At 43.0% G+C, this 22,630-nt stretch overlaps 1 protein-coding gene across 1 annotated transcript in view; it reads left to right on the top strand.

Moving 5' to 3' along the window:
• Positions 1-22,630, top strand: part of LOC137567350 (cytochrome P450 4V2-like) — a 42,189-nt gene that overhangs the window by 3,605 nt on the left and 15,954 nt on the right. The window contains exons 2-4 of the mRNA XM_068278665.1: positions 13,977-14,089; positions 20,603-20,688; positions 21,428-21,618. Coding sequence (XP_068134766.1) covers positions 13,977-14,089; positions 20,603-20,688; positions 21,428-21,618 — 390 coding nt within the window. The remainder of the gene's footprint in view (positions 1-13,976; positions 14,090-20,602; positions 20,689-21,427; positions 21,619-22,630) is intronic.

Below are 22,630 nucleotides of genomic sequence, written 5' to 3'. Positions count from 1 at the left end.
GTAGTTATGACGTCACAACTATGTAGTGTGCCTGCGCAGAGCACTCCCTGCCACGGGCAGCGCCTACGCAGTCAGCTGTGACCACCCTGACCAGGAAGTAAGTTCGGGGGGGGTCGGTAGGCAGTAGGGGGACCTAGGAGAATGGGGGAGCAGTGTGCTAAGGTACCAGACAATAGGCATTTGCTCTCACCTCATCCTCACTTGTCGGTATCTGAGGTTTAAAGGGAACCCGAGGTGAGAGGGATATGGAGGCTGCCATATTTATTTCCTTTTAACCAATACCAGTTGGCTAACTGTTCAGCTGATCCCTTGCCTCTAATACTTTTAGCCATAGACCCTGAACAAGCATGCAGCAGATCAGGTGTTTCTGACAATATTGTCAGAAGTGACAAGATTTGCTGCATGCTTGTTTCTGGTGTACCTCAGACACCACTGCAGCCCAATAGACCAGTATTGTTTAAAATGAAACAAATATGGCAGGCTCCATATCGCTATTACCTCGACTTCACTTTAAGTGATCAGAAAAGTTAGGGCTTTTTGTTTGTATAACTCTATCACCACTGCATCCTCTAGCTGCTAGGTGGCTAAAGAGATGACAGCCTAAAACCCCATCTACACGATACGATTCTTTGTATGATTCAATTACGATTCTATTTACGATCCAATAAATCCGACATGTCCGATCAAGATTCGATGCGATTCAATTTGATTTGCCATTGCTTTGCAATGGCAAATCAAATTGAATCGAATTGAATCCCGATCGGACATGTCGGATTTAATTGGATCGTAAATAGAATCTTAATCGAATCGCACAAAGAATTGTATTGTGTAGATGGGGCTTAACAGTTTATTTCAGTGGAGCCAGAGTGGTGGCACTTGATGTAAACAAAGGAAGACCTGTCTACATTTACAATAGACACTGAGTTTGGTGCGGGTAGCCAGTAGAATTAATATTGGTAATTTTATATTACCACTATAATGCTATTAAGTTACTTCTCAGATCAAACTCATCCTAATTCTCTTAACACTGATCCTCCTACTCCCACTAAACAGAACACTAACCCTCCTAGTCCCGCTAAACCTACACTATTCTTCCTACTCCCAATATTCCTAACACTAAAGGCCTGGTTTACAAAGCAGGGCTTTTTCGGTGTCAAGTGACAGGCAGCCTATTGGGCCAATCAAAGTGCAGGGATCTCGTCCTACAAAGTCACTGGACCTGACAGGGTCCAGAGTGGGACAATTAGAGCAGCCGTTCGTTTTGAGGTAGCGCAAGTAAGTTAGTAGTGCATGCTACAGCAGTAGCGTGCCTACTTTGAACATTTTACTTGCTCTGCCACACTAAGCTGCGCTGCTTGAGCAGTGTAGCTTAGTGAATCAACTCCTACTGATTTGTAGGTGAGCCAGATGTAGCCATCAAAAGAGCCACATCTGGCTCCCGAGCCATAGGTTCCATACCCCTGTTATATGCTGTAAGTTGAAAAATGTGTATTACAGCAAAACTGAAGCGAAAATAAACTTATAAGTTAGAACATTAGTAGCATAGGAAATAGTCTCATATTCCTGTCCAGTATAGAGATGGCCCAGCCTTGGAGAACTCATGGAGAAGCACATGATCAGTTTGATCAGCTGATAGATTTGTAAGCCTCTGATTTGCTGAGATGACTTCCTGGTTTAACACATGATCATGACCAGCAAATCAGAGGCTTACAAATCTATCAGCTGATCAAACTGATCATGTGCTTCTCCACGAGTTCTCCAAGGCTGGGCCATCTCTAGTCCAGTACAGGATGAGTTAAAGGGAACCCAAGGTGAGAGGGATATGGAGGCTGCCATATTGATTTCCTGGTACACAATGCCAGCCTGGCAGCCTTTGTTGATCTTCTGGCATAAGTAGTGTCTGAGTCAAAAGCTTGGAACAAGCTTATGGCTAATCCAGAAAAACCTGAGTCAGCTGAGTCAGAGTATCTGATCTGCATATGCTTCGTCAGGGTCTCTGACCTCTTTGACTCAACAACAGTCCTGTTTTATGGAGCACTTATACATCAAAGAAACAGTGAGAGACAGATTCAGGGCTGGTGCACGCCAAAACCCGCTAGCAGATCCGCAAAATGCTAGCAGATTTTTAAACGCTTTTTTTTATTTTTATGAGGCGTTTTGCTAGCGTTTTGCGGATTGCTGCTGCGGTTTTCAGTATAGTAGATTTCATATATTGTTACAGTAAAGCTGTTACTGAACAGCTTCTGTAACAAAAACGCCTGCAAAACCGCTCTGAAGTGCCGTTTTTCAGAGCGGTTTGCGTTTTTCCTATACTTAACATTGAGGCAGAAACGCATCCGAAATCCAAAAAATGCCTCACCCAGGCATTTTTCGTTTCTGCAAAACGCCTGCCGCTCTGGTGTGCACCACCCCATTGAGATACATTGACCAAGCAGATCCGCAGCCGCAAGTGGATCTGAAAACTCCCAAAAAGCCGCTCGGTGTGCACCAGCCCTGACTGCAGGAAACTTCAAATGGTCGTTAGCTCTGCTCTGTTTTATAGTTTAAAGTACAGAGTGTGCTATGTAAACTGAAAATATGATAGAATGATGTTATCAAAACTATATGACTGAAAATAAAAACGTGAGACTTTTCTTTACTACTAATCCTATGCGCAAACGCAGTACGCAAAAAAAAGCAGGAAGGTCCCGGAGACGCGAGCGGGAGCTAGGATGTGCGCGACCGCACAGGTGCAATTGTTTCGTCTAGTTAGACAAATAATTGGACCATGACTGGAGGCGGGGAATAGAGGATCGTAGAGGACAGCATGGGACAGGACAGCTGCAGGGGCAGGTAGAAGCCTCAGGTAAGTGTCAGTTTTTGTCCACAGAACCCCTTTAGCTGTTCAGTTGTTCCATAGCAGTACATTGTGGAAAAGCTTTGTCGCACAGTATAAAAGACCATAGGGAAATATGGATATCAGTTCCTTGCATATCAGTTGTCCTTTCAGTTACAACTGAAGGCAACGGATGCAGTGTAAAAGGAGCCTAGTGTCCTTTACATTAAAGGACCACTATTGCGAAAAAAGTAGGGATTTAAAAGCTAACAGAACCAACAGGTGTTGGACTAGTCCATCTCTTCATGGGGATTCTCAGGGTTTCTTTGTTTTCAGAAGCATTTCCTGAACAGCAGTTTAATTGCCAAAACCGTAAGATACCAGCCAGCCTCCCTACTCTCTTACACACTATTTTGGCTGGTCAGGCCCCTTTTACACTTAGGGCCTGATTCCACTACACGTGAATTCTGGATGCAGAAAACTGACTCCAATGAATGCCTATATAAAATCTGCATCAGAAAAATCGCATTTAGTGGAAACAGGCCCATAGGCATTCATTGGAGTCAGGTTTTTCTGCATCCAGAATCCGCGTGTAGTGGAAACGGGCCCTTAATCAGTTGCTCTCAGTTAAAACAGAAAGAAACAGATTTTCAAAGTAATGCCCATGTTTTCTTATGGCACCTTTCACACTTAACGCGTTTTAACTGAAATTTTTTTCACAATGCTCGTCTATGGATAAAACGCACACTAACGCATACCAACGCATTAAGTGTAAAAGGACCCTAGACTTAGCAACTGCCGTTAAGGAAATGCTTTTGAAATAAAGGAAAAGCTTGAGAATCCCCCATGATGAGATGGACTGGTCTAAAACCTGTCGCTTCTGTCAGTTTTAACTGCTTACTTTTTTCGTGATGGTGGTCCTTCAGTTGTCAGTTATAACTGAATGGACAACTGATGTGTAGCCCAGGTGAAGGTAATGTTAATTTCTCCCTATGGCTCAGTTTGCATTAGGCTGGGTGCACACATGGCTGTGCGTGAAAGGTTGAGGTTTAGGTCCTGTGCGTTTTTTTTGTATGTGTGTTTTTAGTGTGTTTGCGTTTTTTTTCCGCATATGCGATTTTCAAGCGTTTTGTGTGCATTTTTATGCGTTTTTACATATACAAAATGAATATGTGTTTTGTATGCGTTTTCCATGCGGTTTTCAATTGCGTTTTATGCAAATCACTAGGAAGACAACAGGAAGCAGAAATACATCACAAAACAATAAAAAAAATGCCTATAAATACGCATGACTTGCATTATGTGCGTTTTTGATGCGTTTTTAAAATCCATGCAACAAAACCAGCGTTTTTAAAAATGCGTATGCGTTTTTTATATACTTTTTTTATGCGGCCCATTGACTTGCATTAGTGGCAAAAACGCTGCTTTTTTCCCGCAGCGCTAGTTTCCGGTAAGTGTGTTCCCAGCCTCATACACATTTTAACTGAAAGCTTTTTTTACACTGCACTGCTATGGAAAGTTAAAACACGTCAGTTTTTCAGTGTATAGTGTAAAGCGGCCTACCTTCCTACTACCACTACACATACTGTAACACTATTAGTGATGGTCATGTGTAGGAGAACTCGTGGAGATGCATACGATTTGTTTTATCTGCTGATAGATTTGCAAAGCTCTGATTGGCTGTGATCACATGCTGCTTTATCACAAATCAGAGGCTTGCATATCTATCACCTGACCAAACTGATCACATGCTTCTCCATGAGTTCTCCTAGACATGACCATCACTAAACACTTTCTCCCTCCTAATGCCAAAATTCCCAGCACTATTTACGTAAATCCATCACAAATTACGGCTCTTTTCCACTGGCTGCGATCCACTTCAAAAAGCGGATCGCGGCCGTTTTACCAATCACTAGAGCACCATGATTTACTTGTAAATCATGGTCCTCATTTCCCACTCCTGCGCGCCGCTTTTTCCCCACACTCAAATGTTGGACTGTGTTAATCTTGCTGCGATCACGGTAACCGGCGCAACAGGTGATGGAAATTGCTGCTTCGCTTACGCACCACAGCATAACCGCAGGTGGACGCACAGGCAGCAGTGGAAAAGGGTCCTTAGGGTTTATCTAACCGACATTTGATTTGTGATTGTGGTGAAGCTTTAGAATTTATTTTTATGAACAATGAAGAAGAAATGATCAGCACTGCAACAACGTTTAATCTTCAACAGTGAGGCACAGTCCAAATGCAGTGAATACAGGACATTCGTGCAGTATAAATTAACATACCGGTGCTCAAAGGTGTGATGGTGGAGGTGGGTGCTGGGCACTACTCGCCTGACTGCCATTTCACACTATATTGCGCTTCTATGGAGCCACTTTTCTGGTGTACAGCAATATGGGCATTTTCTTTTTTTACTTCGGTTGTATTCTTTGTTGTTGTATAAATTGTGTATAGTATAACCTTCTGTTTGTAGACTTTGCCTTACTTTCTATTCAAGCTTTAGTGATGGGGCATGATAAGGTTACATTTGCTGGAAAGGGTAGGATTGCATGTATTGGAAGGTTTAGGGATTGGTGACAATAAATCTTTTTACACATAGAAGATGAAACCCGACCACAGCGTGGGTGTACAGCAGCACCCGATGCCTTGCACTGCAATCCGTCCAGGAAAGTTGGGTTAGCCGATTTCTGCCTGAGAGCACTGTTCTTTACTCATGCTGCCTGCCACTACATGACTGAGTGCTGTACAGATGCGTCACTAGACTATAGTGAGTGATGCATACTATTGCTCTGGATGGAGTATGAGGGTTGCCGGCAGAGCACACGATTGCTCAGCTTCCCAGTGGTTGGAGTAAGGGCAGGGACAATACAGTAATTTGTAGCTGTCTTTCAAAGATCTGGTATGTACTAGATTCTCTGGTAACTACGAGGCTTTAGACTTAGGCATTGAAAAGGTGCGTTAAGATAAGACATTGATAAGGAGTATTAGTTTGACCCATGGATCCAGAGTGTTAGTGTAGGCTCTGGTAAGAAGTGGTAGGTCTAGACCTTGATAAGGAGTGTTAGGGTTAGGCATGGATGTTGGGGTTAGGCAGTGGTAAGAAGTATTAGGACTAGGCCTTGATAAGGTTTGTTAGGGTTAGGCATGGATGTTAGGCACTGGGAGGAAGTATTAGGTTTAGGCCTTGATAAGGTTTGTTAGGGTTAGTGTTAGGCTTGGAGGTGTATTCTCCACAGTCAGCATGCAACACATAAGCTGACGTGAAGGAGGTACACACACCAGCACAAGGAATCAGGATATCCCCAGTTTAGTGGAGGAGAGGACTGACTCCAATAGGAGATTGTGGTGCACAGAGCCGGTGCAGATCCGAACAGCCACAAACAATACTTTCGTGATAACGTCTCAGCGCAAAGTAGCGCTGAGCGCATAAACCAGGACTGAGGAGATCAGCACAGGTAGACAGAATGAACGCTTGCTAAACTAGCCACTACTTAGTGACAGCAAGCGTCCACAACAAGACAGACTGGAATGAGGCAGCCAATGCGTTGCAATGATGGCGTGCCTCACAAAGACAGGACAGGATAGTCAGGAAATAGGAGGATCAAGATAGATGAACGTAACACAGACAAATATACAATAAGTATGTTTTCCTAGCGTATTACAATTACAGCTATCAATGAAACTATTTGTAACGTCTGACTAACATATGTATATATCGGCAATGAACCGATATATGACATAAGCAGGAACACTGACTAGGACTGGAGCAATACAGGGAACAGGACTCAGAAGGATTCGCTATCTCTTCGCAGAGATGAACGCAATCCACAAACAGAACCAGGAGCAGGATACTAACTCAGCACGGGTGATCACGATACGCGCAAACTACCAAAACGTGCTGGAAAGCTGACTAACTGAACACAGGATATAAACAGTTCGTGTACGTATACATCAGCGACACTGATGTATCAACGTAACATGAATACAAGGAAAATAACAAAACGTGCAAGTATGCGTATATATTGGCGATGAACCAATATATGACACAAGACAAGCAAAGTAACAACTTCTAGAAACAAGAGCAGAACTAGGAGGACTCGCTGACCCCTTCGCAGGAGTCAGCGCAGTCTACACGGACTAGGAACGAGGTGGGAGCCGCACAGAGTAACAGACAGAATCTGAGACTATGGCAGCCCTTGGAGCATTGCAGGAAGCAGTTCTGTATACTGAGGTCATCCAATGGGAGCAGACATGCAGATTCCCACACAAGTGAATGGTAATTAATCACAGGCTGACAGCAGGAAAAGGCAGACAATGATATGCAGCCTGCAGGAAAGGGATTGCCACTCCATTGCAGCAGACAATGTTTGTTTTCACAAAAGCATATTAAACTGTCATTAACTTCAGAGCGACTGCAGATGGAATCAGCAACTAGTTTAAGTGCAAACCAAACTATGCAAGCAAATGCATGTAATGACATCAGAACTGCTTGGGTTGCAATACCACTGCAGCCAGCAGTAAATGCTGCAGAAGCGATCGTAACAGTTAGGCATGGATTTTAGGGTTAGGCACTGGTAAGAAGTATTAGGATTAGGCCTTGATAAGGAGTGGTAGGGTTAGGCATGGATGTTCGGGTTAGGCACTGGTAAGAAGTATTAGGATTAGGCCTTGATAAGGAATGTTAGGGTTAGGTATGGATGTTAGGGTTAGGCACTGGTAGGAAGTATTAGGATTAGGCCTTGATAAGGAGTGTTAGGGTTAGGCATGGATGTTGGGGTTAGGCAGTGGTAAGAAGTATTAGGATTAGGCCTTGATAAGGTTTGTTAGAGTTAGGCATTGATAAGGAGCAGTAGAGTTAGGCAATGTAAGCAGTGTAAAGGTGTGTACACATTTTTAATAAGTGCTTCCCATCAGGATCAAGCTCAGTCCAGTGGGAGACAGTGCAGGTGAGTGTTTTCCAGATTCATTGCTCGCCGAGCCGCATGTAGTCTCTACGGAGATGGGAGGATGGGGAGGCATGATAGATCGCCTTCTGGCGGTCAGGGTTGGCTGCTTCTGTTTCTGCCACTTAAACATCCGGCCTTCTGGATCTGTAAGCAGCCTTAGGGGGGGAGGGGGGGGGGAGTGTTGCTGCTTACAGGTGCATTTATACAGTGGTGTACTACCCTGTCTTTGTATGTTAAGATTACCATTGTTTTGTGAATTTACCCCCTAGAGTGAACAAGGCGGGAGTCATACTAATAATATAATGGTGGGAAGAGGGGGGGACGGAGTTTGGTTGATGCATATTGGCAACCAATGTCAGCAGCGGGGTTAATATTATGATGTTACTGTATTTACTGAGAAACATTAAGAAGTAGGACAAGGGATTTCAGCCAAGGTGTAGAGTGTGCTTGAAGACTTAAGAAGAGAGCAATTATTATGAAATTAACAGTGGCATTCCATTAGATTATGTTACTCTGATGTCAGGTTTAGCAGATGCTGCAGTACCCAGGTTATTGTGCTCCTTCACTGTAGCAATGCATGCAAATAGGCAGAAAAAGCACCTTAAAATAATAGTAAACTAACAGTAAATCAGTATTACACATGGCAAAACTTTTTTCTAACAGCGAGGCACAGAAAAGGCAAAGTGCATTGTTAGAGGAAAGATAAGATAACGTTCATGTATTCAGACATAGTGAGCACATCAAGCCTGTTCACAGTGTTGTAGATAATCTGGAAATGAACAGGTACACGTGGCAATCCATTTTCCTTCTATTATGAAAAGTTTGGCATTGTGTGGAGTAGACAGGAGCATGCTACCATCCGTCAGACTATGTCAGAGCAATTGGCGACTGGGGGAATTTTATTCCATAACTGTTTTTCTGTGGTGATACAGTGATATATATTTAAGCCACATTTTACAGTGAGTGTCTTGGTTCCAGTTGAGGCTGACAAAGTTTGATGAGAGATGACTAAGAAACAAGTTGTGCAGTGCAGTTGTACTGCAGTTAGTGGGCATTTGTCAAATATTTGTCAAATGCCTGCTTTGGGGGTTGGGCTATACTATGGAAATGGCAAACACCCATAGACCTTGCTACAACCACTATCACTTTACATTTATTCATCGTTTTCTTGGCACTGCTATGCAAGTCAGTTATGTCGTTCAATGGCCTTCAAGCAGAGTAGGTGGCAATTGGACGTTGTATGACTTGCATGCCACCTGGGGTAAATGCCAGTTTAAAGAGTTAATAAAAAAATGTATTAATTGACTTCTAACTGGCACTAACTGCCTCTGTACATCTGATTTTGCTGGCCGTGTGAAACTAGCCTCTGTCTGCTTCTTCTCAAAGATTTTTGGGGAACAAAAGGTCTAATACTCAGAGTTTAGAATCAGAATTGGTTTATTTTGCCAAGCACGACTATTTCGGGCCCAGAATTGGTTTTGGTAACAGCAGGGCAAGTAGGAGTTTAAGGTAGACATTGATTGTTAGTGACAACAACAGCAGGATACAGCAGTAGCAGACTGACAAATAAGCAGATAACAGAAACAGTGGTAATGAGAAGAGAAAAACATTATAAGTAAGAGCAGTGCAGAGTACATCAGCAGTAGCTGCATCCTAAGGGAGAAAAGGAGGTGGGGTGACTGCAGAGGGATGGGGGCATGGAGGGAGTACAAGAGTTTTACAAGCGGAGGGTAAAAAAGTGCTCCTATGTCTTGAAGTCCTGCTGGGGATTGCTTGGATCCTCTGGCCTGATGGTAGCCGACTAAAGAAACGATGGCCTGGGTGTGAGGGATCTTTGGCAATCCACCTTGCTCTGGAGTACAGTCGGGTGTTGTGAATTAGGTCTAGTGGAGGAAGTGGTTTCCCAGTTATCTCCTCCGCTGATCTGATGACCATCTGTATTTTGTATCTGTCGCTGGCAGAGGAGCCTGCGTACCAGTCCAGGATGGATGAACAGAGGACATGTTCTATGGTGGATGTATTAGAGAGACCTGAGAAGGTTCTGTGCCATGACGAACTTCGTTAGTTCAGAGATGGTTGTGCCAAGAAGGTGGGTGCTGGATACCCTTACAACTTCAGTGCCATCGATGTAGATTGACTTCAGAGAGCATGCCACTAACCCTCCTCCAATGACCATCTCAACCGTTTTGCTTGTGTTTATGAGCAGCTTGTTCTCTCTACAGCAGTGGCACATTCTGTCACCCTCCTGATGGTACGCCTGCTCATAGTTCTTACGTACAAGGCCAACAATGGTGGTGTCGTCAGCAAATTTTGATGGTCTTGAGTTTTCCATGGATGTACCATTTGTGTAGAGGGAGAACAGGATTGGTGACAGGACGCAGCCCTGTGGGGCTCCAGTGTTGGTAACGCTTGGACTACAGGCAATGTCACCCAGCTTTTGTAATGCAGTGCAGCTACAAAAATGGTTTTGTAATGTGGCTGGAGGAGGGTACAAGACCTTTGTTTCAATCAGCAGTTTTGCATTCCGATTTAATCTGAGTTTAGAGTTTAGTTCATAGTTTGCATCTGTTTTAAATACAAGGTGTGTATTTGCCTCTAGGGGGCTCTGCACGCCTCTGTTGGTAGTCATTTCAGATGTGGCCTGATCCGGAGAGCTGCCAATTTTCCCCTGTTCTCTAAAAAATGTGTAAACCATTTTATGGCAAGCTGCCCCCAGATTCACACCATGTTTTTTGTTAATTAGAGCTTAGGGTCCTTTCCATGAAGTCTACCTCAGCGTCGTGGGAGAGTCTAGTATGGAACACACTGCTGTCAAACTGTTTTGGAATCCAATATCCTCCATTTTGTTCCATCTGTTTTGAATGCAAGTTGTGTAACCTGCCTATATTTAGGCTCTGCACATCCATGCTGCTTGTCAATCAGATGCAGCCAGTCTTGGTCCTCCCCCTGCTGTATAGTCAGCAGTTAGCCATACCTTGCAGAATAATCTTCAAAATTCCCTAAACACTCTACCGCTCGTTTGCTTATCTTCAATATTTTGGGAAACATGAGGCAGAAATTTAGATGCTTGGAAGCGTCACAAGTAGATGTAGCCTTTCCCTGCAGCCCCTCCACCACCTAAGCTTCACTTTCTCTTTCGGACATCTTTTGGACATCTTTGAAAATATTTTATAACACCTTGGCTCTGGCAGCTGTCACTGCTTTGGTCTGCTGAGCTCTAGTGGGTTGTGCCAGGAGAATAAACAATCCATTATTTACCGATCTGTATCAGAATAGCATGAAATTATGTTTAGATGAACCATTTAAGAAGTTTTTAACCAGTTCCCAGCATAAAAAAAATAACTGTCAAGTAAAACACAGAGTCTGTGAATACTAAGGGGAGATCCTTCCACTGAATTATTAAAAGGATAGGGTTGCTTTTTTAAATGGTTCCTTCAAATAAAAGTGTTTTTACTAAATGCTTCATCATGCATGTTTTTTGTTTTATTGGTTTCATCATCTGTCAACAGACCTGGTAATGCAGCATCTGAGTTCAGTTTACATGTGTTAAGGGTGGCATTGCATAGAGTCTTGTTCATTCTCCAACCACTGCATTTTTCGCCTCCCATGGTCTGCCCTTTATTTCTCTTGTGGCCAATTTAGAACTTACAGGTGGATATCAAGTTTACTGACTGGTTTCAGTAACCATCTAATTGTACTGCTGCTTTCCTTTGACATCCTGTTATTTGGCCCTCAAACCACTTTATTTGGGTGCCACCACCACCTAAAAATCTTTGGAGATGTATTCTGGCTGGGTGTTAAGATGACACATACAGGACAGCTGGATGGGCATTGAAAGCTGTTGGTTTTAAAATTGGCAGTGGCTATACACAGTGGACGCACGTGTAGCAACGAATACTTTGCTAATTGGAGTTGTATTTTGACTATAGGCGAATAATAAGGAAATAATTACATAGCCGGACTAGTGGCTGAACCAAGAGCTGTAGATCATCCCAAAATTTGGTCCACTGTTTGTGTATGACGCAAGGCCTACACGTGTTCCACCCATCTTCTTGGAATGTTTTGTCATACAGTGTTATGTTAGAATCGTCACACGCACATGAATGGTTGAATATGAGGACAAGTATCATAAATATGTTTAATGGATCTTTGTGGTTTGTGACAGACAAAAAGTAAGGATGATCACCGGATTGACATGACGTATTTATGCCACCGGTTAAACAATTGGAGATAGTGGGAGAAATAGATACCCATCTATTGTGTATGAGTACTTACGTAAAGGGAACCTGAAATAAGGGGTACATGGAGATTTTTGCCAGAAATATCTAATCTTCATACTTGTTCAGGGTCTATGGCTAAAAGTATTAGAGGCAGAGGATCAGCACAGGGCCAGGCAATTTGTATTGTTTAAAATTGAATAAATATGTCAGCCTCCTTCTCACTCTCACTTCAGGTTATCTTTGAGGGGAATGTCCGAGAAAAAAAAAAGTTCTACTTACCCGGGGCTTTCTCCAGCTCCTGGCAGCTGATATGTCCCTCACCGCAGCTCTGGTGTCCTGGGGTCTCCTCCGCTGCAGATGCTGACCTCGCCAAGTTGGCATCTTCTGCGCCTGCACCATTGCGCTCACATGGCCTGGAGCGTTCCCGGCCACTGGCATGGTTGTGCAAATGGCGAGGTCGGCATCTGCAATGGAGGGGATACCGGAGCTGCTGCGAAGGACATATCAACGGCCAGGGGCTGGAGGAAGCCCGGGTAAGTAGAAGTTGTTTTTTCACTTTTCCTCGGATGTGTCCTTTATGGTAGATACTGGCATTTGTTCAGTTGAACCCATAATGTGTATAAACAGGTCCCACTTAAAACTCTTAAGGTGGCCACACATCATACAATTTTTAAATATATGTTCAATACAAGAATAGCAATCATTTTTTTTGACTGATTGTATGAATTCAAACATTTGACCAATGTACCACACACCTATGTTAAATTTTTCCCCAATCATGAATAAAATAATGAAAAGCTCAGAAAAAATTGATTGGAACTGTACATCAAGTAATTGACAATCCATCACACACCATACAATTCTTGATAAAGTTGGTCTGAAATTTCCAACGTGTCCAATCTCCAAACATCGAAAAAAACGGGGAATTCAATCGGATTTATCGATCGAAAACAAAGAAAAGCTCTAGATTTTTCGGGACAACCGATCGAAATGATCAAATTGGAAAAAAATTGGATCTTTTAATTGTATGGTGTGTGGCCACCTTTACACATCTCTAATTAATGACAAAAGCGGTAATGAGATATATCTCCATTATTGATGATGGGACAATTTCAAAGCATTTTGTAAAACGTGGAATTTGTCTTCAGGTTCCTCTTAAAAGAGAATCTATTTATATGTTATTGTTTTAACTTAAATTCAAAATACTTAATTTTGATTTGAAGATAATGAGAGCAGTGTTGTAACTTCAAAGCTTGGGGCCTCCTCCACACCTCTTTCCCCGTCTCCTCTTGATTACACCCATAGCCTGGGGGCTCATATCCCAAAATTCACAGAACAAGTGTGGCCATCATGACCTCCCCACCTATACCAGTATACCTGACTGTGGCTACAACACACCTAATCTGGAAGAGGGGTCTTGCTATTAGGCAAGGGAGGTAAGGTTAGTAGTTGGAGGCCCACCACAGGTCTGGGCCCCTCTTTGGTTGCAGACGCTGTTCCCTTATGGTTACTCCCTTAAAGGACAACTGTTACGAGAGGCATATGGAGGCTGCCATATTTACCGGTATTTCCGTTCAAACAATAGCAGTTGCCTGGTTATCCTGCTGATCTCTTACCTCTAATATTTTTTGCCATAGACCCTGAACAAGCATGCAGCAGATCAGGTGTTTCTGACATTCTTTTCAGATCTGACAAGATTAGTCACATGCTTGTTTCTGGTGTTATTCAAATACTGCTGCAGCCAAATAGATCAGCATGGCTGCCAGGCAACTACCAGTAGTACTGTTTAAAAAGAAATACATATGTCAGCCTCCATATTCTTCTTACTTCAGTTGTCCTTTTAAACGTGAGAAAATTATCTATTGATGCTCTTACAGATATTTCTAATAATTCATAACTGATCATTCTTCTTATGTATGGCTGTGCTTGGCACCACAGGCTACAGCATGTCATTGTAAGTAAATAATGATTTAATATTTATTATCTTCACAGATTTTTTTGACCAAATCGTTGAATACACCGACATACTGAGAACCCTTCCTATGTTCAAGCTCTGGATTGGTCCTCTGCCATTTCTGGTGGTTTATAACGCTGAAGCCATAGAGGTATATACTGGATATGTATTCTGTTTTATAAGCATTTACTGAAAATCTAAAAAATTCAAACAAAAGTTACCAAAAAGAATAGAAAAAGGCAGTAATACTGTGACCATCTAAACACACAGTGAGCATCTCCAGAAACCATCCTGCTGTGGATGATACAAACAAGTACTAATTCACATATCTCTCAGCAGCCCTGACCATGGTCTGAGCAAGGAATTGGTGGTAATTCCCATTCAAATAACAGCACACAATTTTTAATCCAGTACAAGTTTGATGAAGATCTTATGGTGTTCCCAGTGGAGATGGTTGTGGATATTTGAAGATGTCTTAAAAAAGGACAACTGACGTGAGGATATAGAGGCTGTCATATATATTTCACTTTAAACAATACCAGTTGCCTGAAAGTCTTGCTGATGTTTCTGGTCAGTAGTGTCTGAATCACACACCTGAAACAAGTGTATGGCAAATGCAGTCAAACTTATGTCAAACACCTGATCTCCATGCTTGGATAGCCAGGCTATGTGCATTGTTTAAAAGGAAATAAATATGGCAGATTCCATATTCCTCTCACTTCAGGTGTACTTTAAAGAGACTCCCTCTGGGGGATACTTACCTTGGGAGGGGAAAGCCTCAGGGTCCCAATGAGGCTTCCCGACCTCTGGAGCCTGCAGGAATCCAGCGTTGGCTCTCCCCAATCCTCCCCCGAAAAGCTTGACAAGGCTTGATATATTTACCTATCCAGGATCCAGCACCGGCGCAGTAGCAGCTCTTCATTGAGGCTAGGCGGAAATAGCCGAGCCAGATCGTATCCGCTCTACTGCTCAGGTCGGTGCAGAGGACTTGGGCCTGTGCAGTAGAGTCGATCGATCGGGTTCAGCTATTTCCGTCTTAACCTGAAGGAAGGGCGGCTAGGGCACCTGTGTAGGATCGGGGTAAGTAAATATTTACCTTTGGGGGGTCCCGGCAGGGCAACGGATGAGGACGGGGGAAGCCTCGTTAGGATTCAGAAGCTTCCCCCTCCCGAAGTAAGTACCCCCTGGGGGACTTTTTTTTTTCCTTTAAGCCTTGTCTATATGCTTGATGATCTTAGGTTCAGAAAGTTGATCGGGGTCATTTTGGCTGAGAATCTTGTGTGTGTAAAGTTGGCCTATAATATTGTTTAGTGATTCACCATGGTGAATTGCTTAACAATGATTAACAAATGAGCCCATGGCACTGTACTTACCCTTGCAGATTCCCTTCCTGCAATCGCAGGACATGCCGCATTTTGGGAGCGTTTGCGCTTCAATATAAAGTATATAAGCGCTTGCAAATCGCTCATGAACCGCTAGGCTTAGCGATTTGTGTGTGATTTTAAATTACTGCAAACTGTAAAAAAATTATAATTTGAAAGGACCAATCAGAATTAAAATTCGCTAATCGCAAATCACTATCACAATCGCTGGCAATAAGCTTACACTTTTTAAAATCGCTCCCAAAATCGACGGAAAATGCTCATGAAATTGCTTAAAAAACGCGGATAGCGGGGAATCGGTGCGGAGCGGCGGCGATCGGGAAGTACAAGCAGCTAGCAAAGTGCTAGCTGCGTGTACAAAAAAAAAAATATGCAAATCAGCCCAGCAGGGCCTGAGAAATCCTCCTGCGGTCGGGCTTACCGCCAGGGAGAGTAAACAATACCAGTTGCCTGGCAGCCCTGCTGATCTATTTGGCTCCAGAAACAAGCATGCAGATAATCTTGTCAGATCTGATATAAATGTCAGAAACACCTGATCTGCTGCATGTTTGTTCAGGGGCTATGTCTAACTGTATTACAGGCAGAGGATCAGCAGGACAGCCAGGCAACTGGTATTGCTTAACCACTTAAGGACCAAAGTGGTAAACTCCCCTAAAGACTAGGCCAATTTTAGCTAAAATGGCCACTGCAGCTTTAAGGCCAAGCTGCAGGGCCGCACAACACAGCACACAAGTGATTCCCCCCCCTTTTCCCCCCACCAACTGAGCTCTCCATTGGTGGGGTCTGATCGCCCCCAGTTGTTTATTTTTTTTGTAAATAAATATTTATGTTGCTATTTTATATTAAAAACAAGACAATTGTGTCACATGGCTATCCCCAGTGCAGCGCTGCTGCTGATCGCAGCGCTGTACTATGTAAATAGATGGCAATCACCGCTCGGAGACTGAAGAGGGGGCGGAGCTCCGCCCCCGAGCAGGAGATGCGCACGCAGCCTGCGTGCGATCCCTTGCAAATCAGAGCCCCAGGACTTGACGCCAATTGGCGTTAGGCGGACCTGGGGCTGCCGCCGTGTCCACGCCCATTGGCGCGGGGCGGTCTTTAGGTAGTTAAAAGAAAATACACATGGCAGCCTCCATAACCCACTTGCTACAGTTGCTATACATCTAGCAATTCGGATACAGTCGACTAAGCGATTGACTAGTGGCCCACACACTACAAGCGATATCCTATGCGATTCACCTTCACAAATCGATCTGACCGATGCGCCTCCAAGCTCTGAATCCGAAAATCGATTCAGTGTTGATCGATTGATTTGTAAACAGTATCCGATTCCTCTGCCATTGACCGATATCGATCATCCTGTTTGATTGACTAAGTTGGATTCAACATGATATCGGCCGCTTTTCATCAATCAGTCATACTGGAACACACTGGATTCGATAAAACGATCGAATCGAATGGTCGATCGCACAGCCAAATCGCTAGATGTATGTATGGCCACCCTGACTTCTAAATTTCATTACAAGTGTTACTGGTACTTTTCAAAACAGTATGCTTTAGTAGTACCGGTAATCCTCTAACACCTTGTATAGGTAGAAAAAAACAACGTTTTGTAAAAAATAACACCTTGTATAAACAGTATCAAAACTGTAATGTAGCATCTTTATACCTCTACGTTATTATACCATTTATTGTATGGAGAAGGGTTTCGGTTAAAAGTTGATTTTAGCTTGCTCACTAACTGGCATAGTTTCATTGGCATTTTATTGTGTTTGATAATAAAAGTTATTTTTGAATTTCAACACTGTGCCAGGGTCGGGGGTTCAAGAGGTGACGTTCTTAGAATAGTCATCACAATATACAAAGTTTAGTGGACTTTATATCCATTAATGAGTGACTAATGAAAGTAATCTCATTTATTAAAGTACATGATATGTCATTTACCTAGAACTTAGCAATTTCATTTTTTAATTTTGCCGCATTATCAAGATTTGATCATCTATTCATACGCATTTTGCTGCACGTAGTATGTCTATCGCTACTGCTTCATTTATCACATGTGCTGAGCTGTACAGTAAATTAAAGATCTTTATAAAGTTGAGTTTGATGGAGCTATGGATGGCAATAGCATTTGCTATTTAAATCTTCATGTTACACACGGAGGCCTGGAACCCACTACAAAACGCTACCGCTAATCGCAATCGCTAGCGTTTTGTATGAGCAGTTTGTAAGCGATTTCATGAGCGTTTTAGGGAGCGCTTTTAAAAAGTGTATCAATTTGTCAGCGGTTGTGTAGCGATTAGCGTTTTAAAGTCTGATTGGTCCTTTCAATTAATTTTAATTTTGTTACAGTGTGCAGTAACTTCAAAACGCTAGCAAAATCGCTCAGTGCAGATTTTGATGAGCGATTACGCCACACACTTAACATTGAAGCGCTAACGCTCCCAGAATGCTGCATGTCCTGCGGTTGTGATTTTTCTAATCACAATCGCTCCAGTGGAAGTTGCCCCATCCATTTACATTAGCTGAGCGTTTTTACAAAACGCTAGCGTTTTCAAATGCTCCCTAAACGCTCAAAAAATCGACCTTGTGGGTTCCAGCCCTAAAGGTGGCTATATATCTAGTGATGATTGGCAGATTCCACCAGGAGACAAATCTCTCTCTGATCGAATCTGATTAGAGAGAGATCTGTCGGTTAGCTGCTTATACAATGCAGGCCGATTCCTAATCCATTTCAGCATGAAATCTCTCTGCAGTCGTCCGAGTCTGCTGCTTTCGGCGCTGTTCCCTTCTTTGTATGTGCATTTATACATTACCTGTCCTGCGTCCTTCTTCGGTGCCCGTCTATCGTCACATCTGCTGCTCTTCCCTATACACATGGCGCGTATGTGTGTGCTATGTGCAGGCAGCGTGTATGGGAAGTGTCATGGGCAGCAGTGGATTTGGAAGAGGACGGGCACAACGACGCAGGACAGGTAATGCATAAATGCACATACATACACATTATACATTACAAGAACAGCGCCGGGAGCTTTGTCGCTCTTCCCGATATCACTCGCCGTTACCGCCAGGCACCCGACCGACCGCAACATCTTGCAGAATTTCCGACATCTTGCAGAACATGGCCTGACATCTTGCACAATTTCCGACTGATGAATGCAACCCATTTTGGCCCGAAATTGGTCACATTGTCGAGCATGCACTTGACAGCACAGATTTTCATCCAATCCGAGCATATAAACCGGAATGGGATGGTTGATCAGCCGCCAAGTCGCCTGATGTATGGCCACCTTTAAAAGTTATCATAAAAAGATTGATTATTTAATAAATATGTTTCTCAGCATTATTAAATACTGTGACCCTTTGCTAATGGCATTCCAAGTACCTTTCATGGTGTGTAACATCATCTAAAGTGTGCCTGAGACAAAAACATTACCTAGGGCTTCTTCCAGCCCCCTGTGGTCTGTCTGCTCTGTCGCCATCCTCCTGGTCCCCTCAGTTGTGCCGCTGTAAGCCCTGTAAAGTCCACAACTCGACTCAGCCTACTACTATCTACTGTGCATTCACGGCTCTGGGCCCGCACCACCCGATCGTGCTCCTATAGCCAGGAGAGTTCGGTGCGTACACAGTTTATTAAAGCTGATATTGGGCTTGTACAGAAAGCTCTTGGTCAGGGGAGCACGATTGGATGGTGTGCATAGCCAGGACAATGCATGTGCAGGCTGGATTGAGGGCCTCACAGCTCCACAACTGGGGTATGGAAGGACATCATGAGAGCAGAAGGACAACAGGGGGCTGGAGGGAGCCTCAGGTATGTACAAATCTTTCCTTGCCTTTTGTCTCAGGTTTCCTTTAACTAACACTTTGCTCTGCAGTGCAGGTGGCCATGCATTGTACACAAATGCTTGGCACCTGTGTTGCTGTTTATTGCGCTCAAAATGCTTGCAGCACTGCACTGTTAGAACGCACTGCTGCACAGCACAGTAAGTTTCTCCATCAGTCAGTGCTGTCTACGTACTCTCAGATGTTCCTGCATCCATGAAATCTGCTGAAATAGCTAGAAAAGCTTTTATTTTTTCTCTCAAATTGAAAACAGTATTGGCTGCCATCATATAGTTACATAGTTATTTTGGTTGAAAAAAGACATACGTCCATCGAGTTCAATAAGAGAACAAAGTACAACACCAGCCCGCTCCCTCACATATCCCTGTTGATCCAGAGGAAGGCGAAAAACCCTTACAAGGCATGGTCCAATTAGCCCCAAAAGGGAAAAAAATCCTTCCCGACTCCAGATGGCAATCAGATAAAATCCCTGGATCAACATCATTGGGCAATACCTAGTAATTGTAGCCATGGATGTCTTTCAACCCAAGGAAAGCATCTAAGCCCCCTTTAAATGCAGGTATAGAGTTTGCCATAACGACTTCCTGTGGCAATGCATTCCATAATCACTCTTACTGTAAAGAACTCCTAAATAAATGGCTAAAACGTTTTTCCTCCTTGCGCAGATCATGTCCTCTAGTCCTTTGAGAAGGCCTAGGGACAAAAAGCTCATCCGCCAAGCTATTATATTGCCCTCTGATGTATTTATACATGTTCATTAGATCCCCTCTATTTTATTTTATTTTATTCTCTTTAACATTCTTTTTATTTATTTACCTGCTTTTTGTTGTGTATAGAAATTGGCATAATTAACCTTTTTCATACTTTTGTTTTCCCCTTTTTTGGCTGTGATCACTGTGATTGGTTCACAGTGATCACAAGGTCGCGCCTGACTACCACACTGAGCTCAGCTGTCATCGGACAACTAAATGCTGTGGTGCAGCCGTGCAGGGGTGATAGCAATGAAAATTCATGGAGACAGGACATTGACATCTATGCCCTGGCAGTATAAGAGGCTCAAAGCAGGGCATAGATTTCAATCACTTGTGTCCACAACAGGTTTAAAAAAATTACATAACAATATGTACTTACATTTTGTTCTCAAGTAAATAGATATTTATTGGCTGGATAGTGTACTGGTTAATGGTTCTCTGAGAGATCTGGGTTCAAATTCCTTCCTGTTCAGTAAGACGGCACCTATTCAGTTAGGACACCTTGGGCAAGACTCGCTAACACTGATACTGTCTATACAGCACACCCTAGTTCCTGCAGCTCTGACACTTTTAGTCCGCTAGGAGAAAAGCACAATATAAATGTTTTGTGTATTCATTACCAAGTAGTGAAGAAAGACATGGAGAAAAAGCACTACTAATTACCTTCCTTTATTTTTTCTTCTGTAGCCCATACTTAGCTCATCAAAACACATGGACAAATCTTTTGCATATAAATTCCTTCATCCTTGGCTCGGGCTAGGACTCTTAACAAGGTAAATATATACTCTTATGCTATTGAAAAACATGATGCAATAGAAATACAGTTGGTAGAATGTATAGCCTAAAATCAGGAAGACAAGCCAGAATTAGATTTTATTCGCCAAGTAAAGAGTATCGTACAAGGAAACGCTGAAACGTTTGCAATCCTGACGGCCCTGGATCACAGTCTGGCAGAGCAAAGGAGGTCTAGAGATGGGAGGCGCGTCCTAATAATCTCTGCAGCTTTGATGACTCTGTATCTTGTGCTTGTCGCTCACTGAGGCGCTCCGTGTACCTTACGATGATTGAGAAGCATAGGATCGACTCAATTGTGGCGGAGTAGAAGCGGGTCAAAAGGGCGCGAGTTTGCCAAACTCTAAAGAATAGTTAACAATAGTCACACCCTAACGTTAACCAAGAATTGTCACGCTGGCCTTTCCTAACACATTAGCCTGCCATGGCTTTCCTAGACAAGAAACTGGCCATCAGGATAGCGAACACCTCCATAATCCCAAAACTATGCAGCATTTCACACACATTCTACTGCTATCGTATCGCTGTCCTGTTTATGTGTGCCAATTGTTCTGCTAGATCTGTTGCCAATGCCACGTGTACCGCAATCAATTCTGGGGACAAATACTATACTCGGCGAATAAAGCTTTCTGATTTAATTCTGAATAGTTTTGCTTCACATTGCTAAGTGTATCATTGAGTTCCAATTATTGGTAGAAATTAACTGTTTTAAACTTCTAGCACTGGAGAAAAGTGGAGATCCAGGAGGAAAATGATAACACCGACTTTCCACTTCGCCATCCTTGCTGAATTCCTAGAAGTTATGAATGAGCAATCAAAAATACTGGTGGATAAACTTAAAACTCGTGCTGGTAAAGGATCTTTCAATTGCTTCATGGATATAACCCTTTGTGCTTTGGACATAATATGTGGTAAGTAGGAACCATGGAATATTTTCTACAGCTATTGGGAACTTGGTAGACGTCTATTGTAAATGACTTTAACTAGTCGTATTCCTGCAATATTTACTAAGCAGTGTTAAAGTATACTTGGCAGTTCCTGTACCAATATAAAGGAAGCTGTACATGACAATGAGTGTGCTTGCTGCATACTATACATTTTGCTTCTTATTTAAAGAAGAACTCCAGTGAAAATAATTTAATAAAAAAAAGTGCTTCATTTTTACAATAATTATGTATAAATGATTTAGTCAGTGTTTGCTCATTGTAAAATCTTTCCTCTCCCAGATTCACATTCTGACATGTATTACATGGTGACATTGTTACTGTGGGCAAGTTATGTAGCTGTTTCTAGCTGCTCTGGCTGTTACAGACAGCTTTAAACAGCCATTTCCTGTCTGTGAACATTGTTACATTGTGGCAGTTTGCCCAGAGTACCACGGTATTCAGAGCTTCTTGTGGGAGGGGTTTCAGCACAAAATTAGTCACACAGCGCCCCCTGATGGTCTGTTTGTGAAAATCATTCTATTTCTCATGTAAAAGGGGGTATCAGCTACTGATTGGGATAAAGTTCAATTCTTGGTTGGAGTTTCTCTTTAAGTACTAGCAAATTTATGCACGTTGAGCATTGCAATTTGTAGGACTGGTGTGAAATTGAGCATCATGTTTAAATCTCTTTGTATGAGTGTTAGCATCTGGTTATAAATGTAAACATTAAAGTGAGCCTTAATAGAACTAAAAAAAAAAAGAATTACATGTGGCTTCTACCGGCCCCCTGCAGACCTCCTGTGCCTTCGCTGTGCCAAAACAATCCTCCAGTCTCCCGCAACAAGCCAGTTTTGTTTCTGGCCAGTCAGTGGCCACTGTGCCTGTGTGGCCCTGGCCGCGTGCATCCTCCGTCACCGTCCTTTGAATGTGCAGTACGAGATTATCTCGTACTGTGACAGGAGCATGATTGAAGACGCACGCGGCCAGGGCTACACAG

Source organism: Hyperolius riggenbachi, chromosome 1 (genome assembly GCF_040937935.1).
Source record: "Hyperolius riggenbachi isolate aHypRig1 chromosome 1, aHypRig1.pri, whole genome shotgun sequence".
NCBI classification, from domain to species: domain Eukaryota; kingdom Metazoa; phylum Chordata; class Amphibia; order Anura; family Hyperoliidae; genus Hyperolius; species Hyperolius riggenbachi.
The sequence above is the reverse complement of the archived record's forward strand: the minus strand, read 5'-3'. Positions and strand labels throughout refer to the sequence as shown.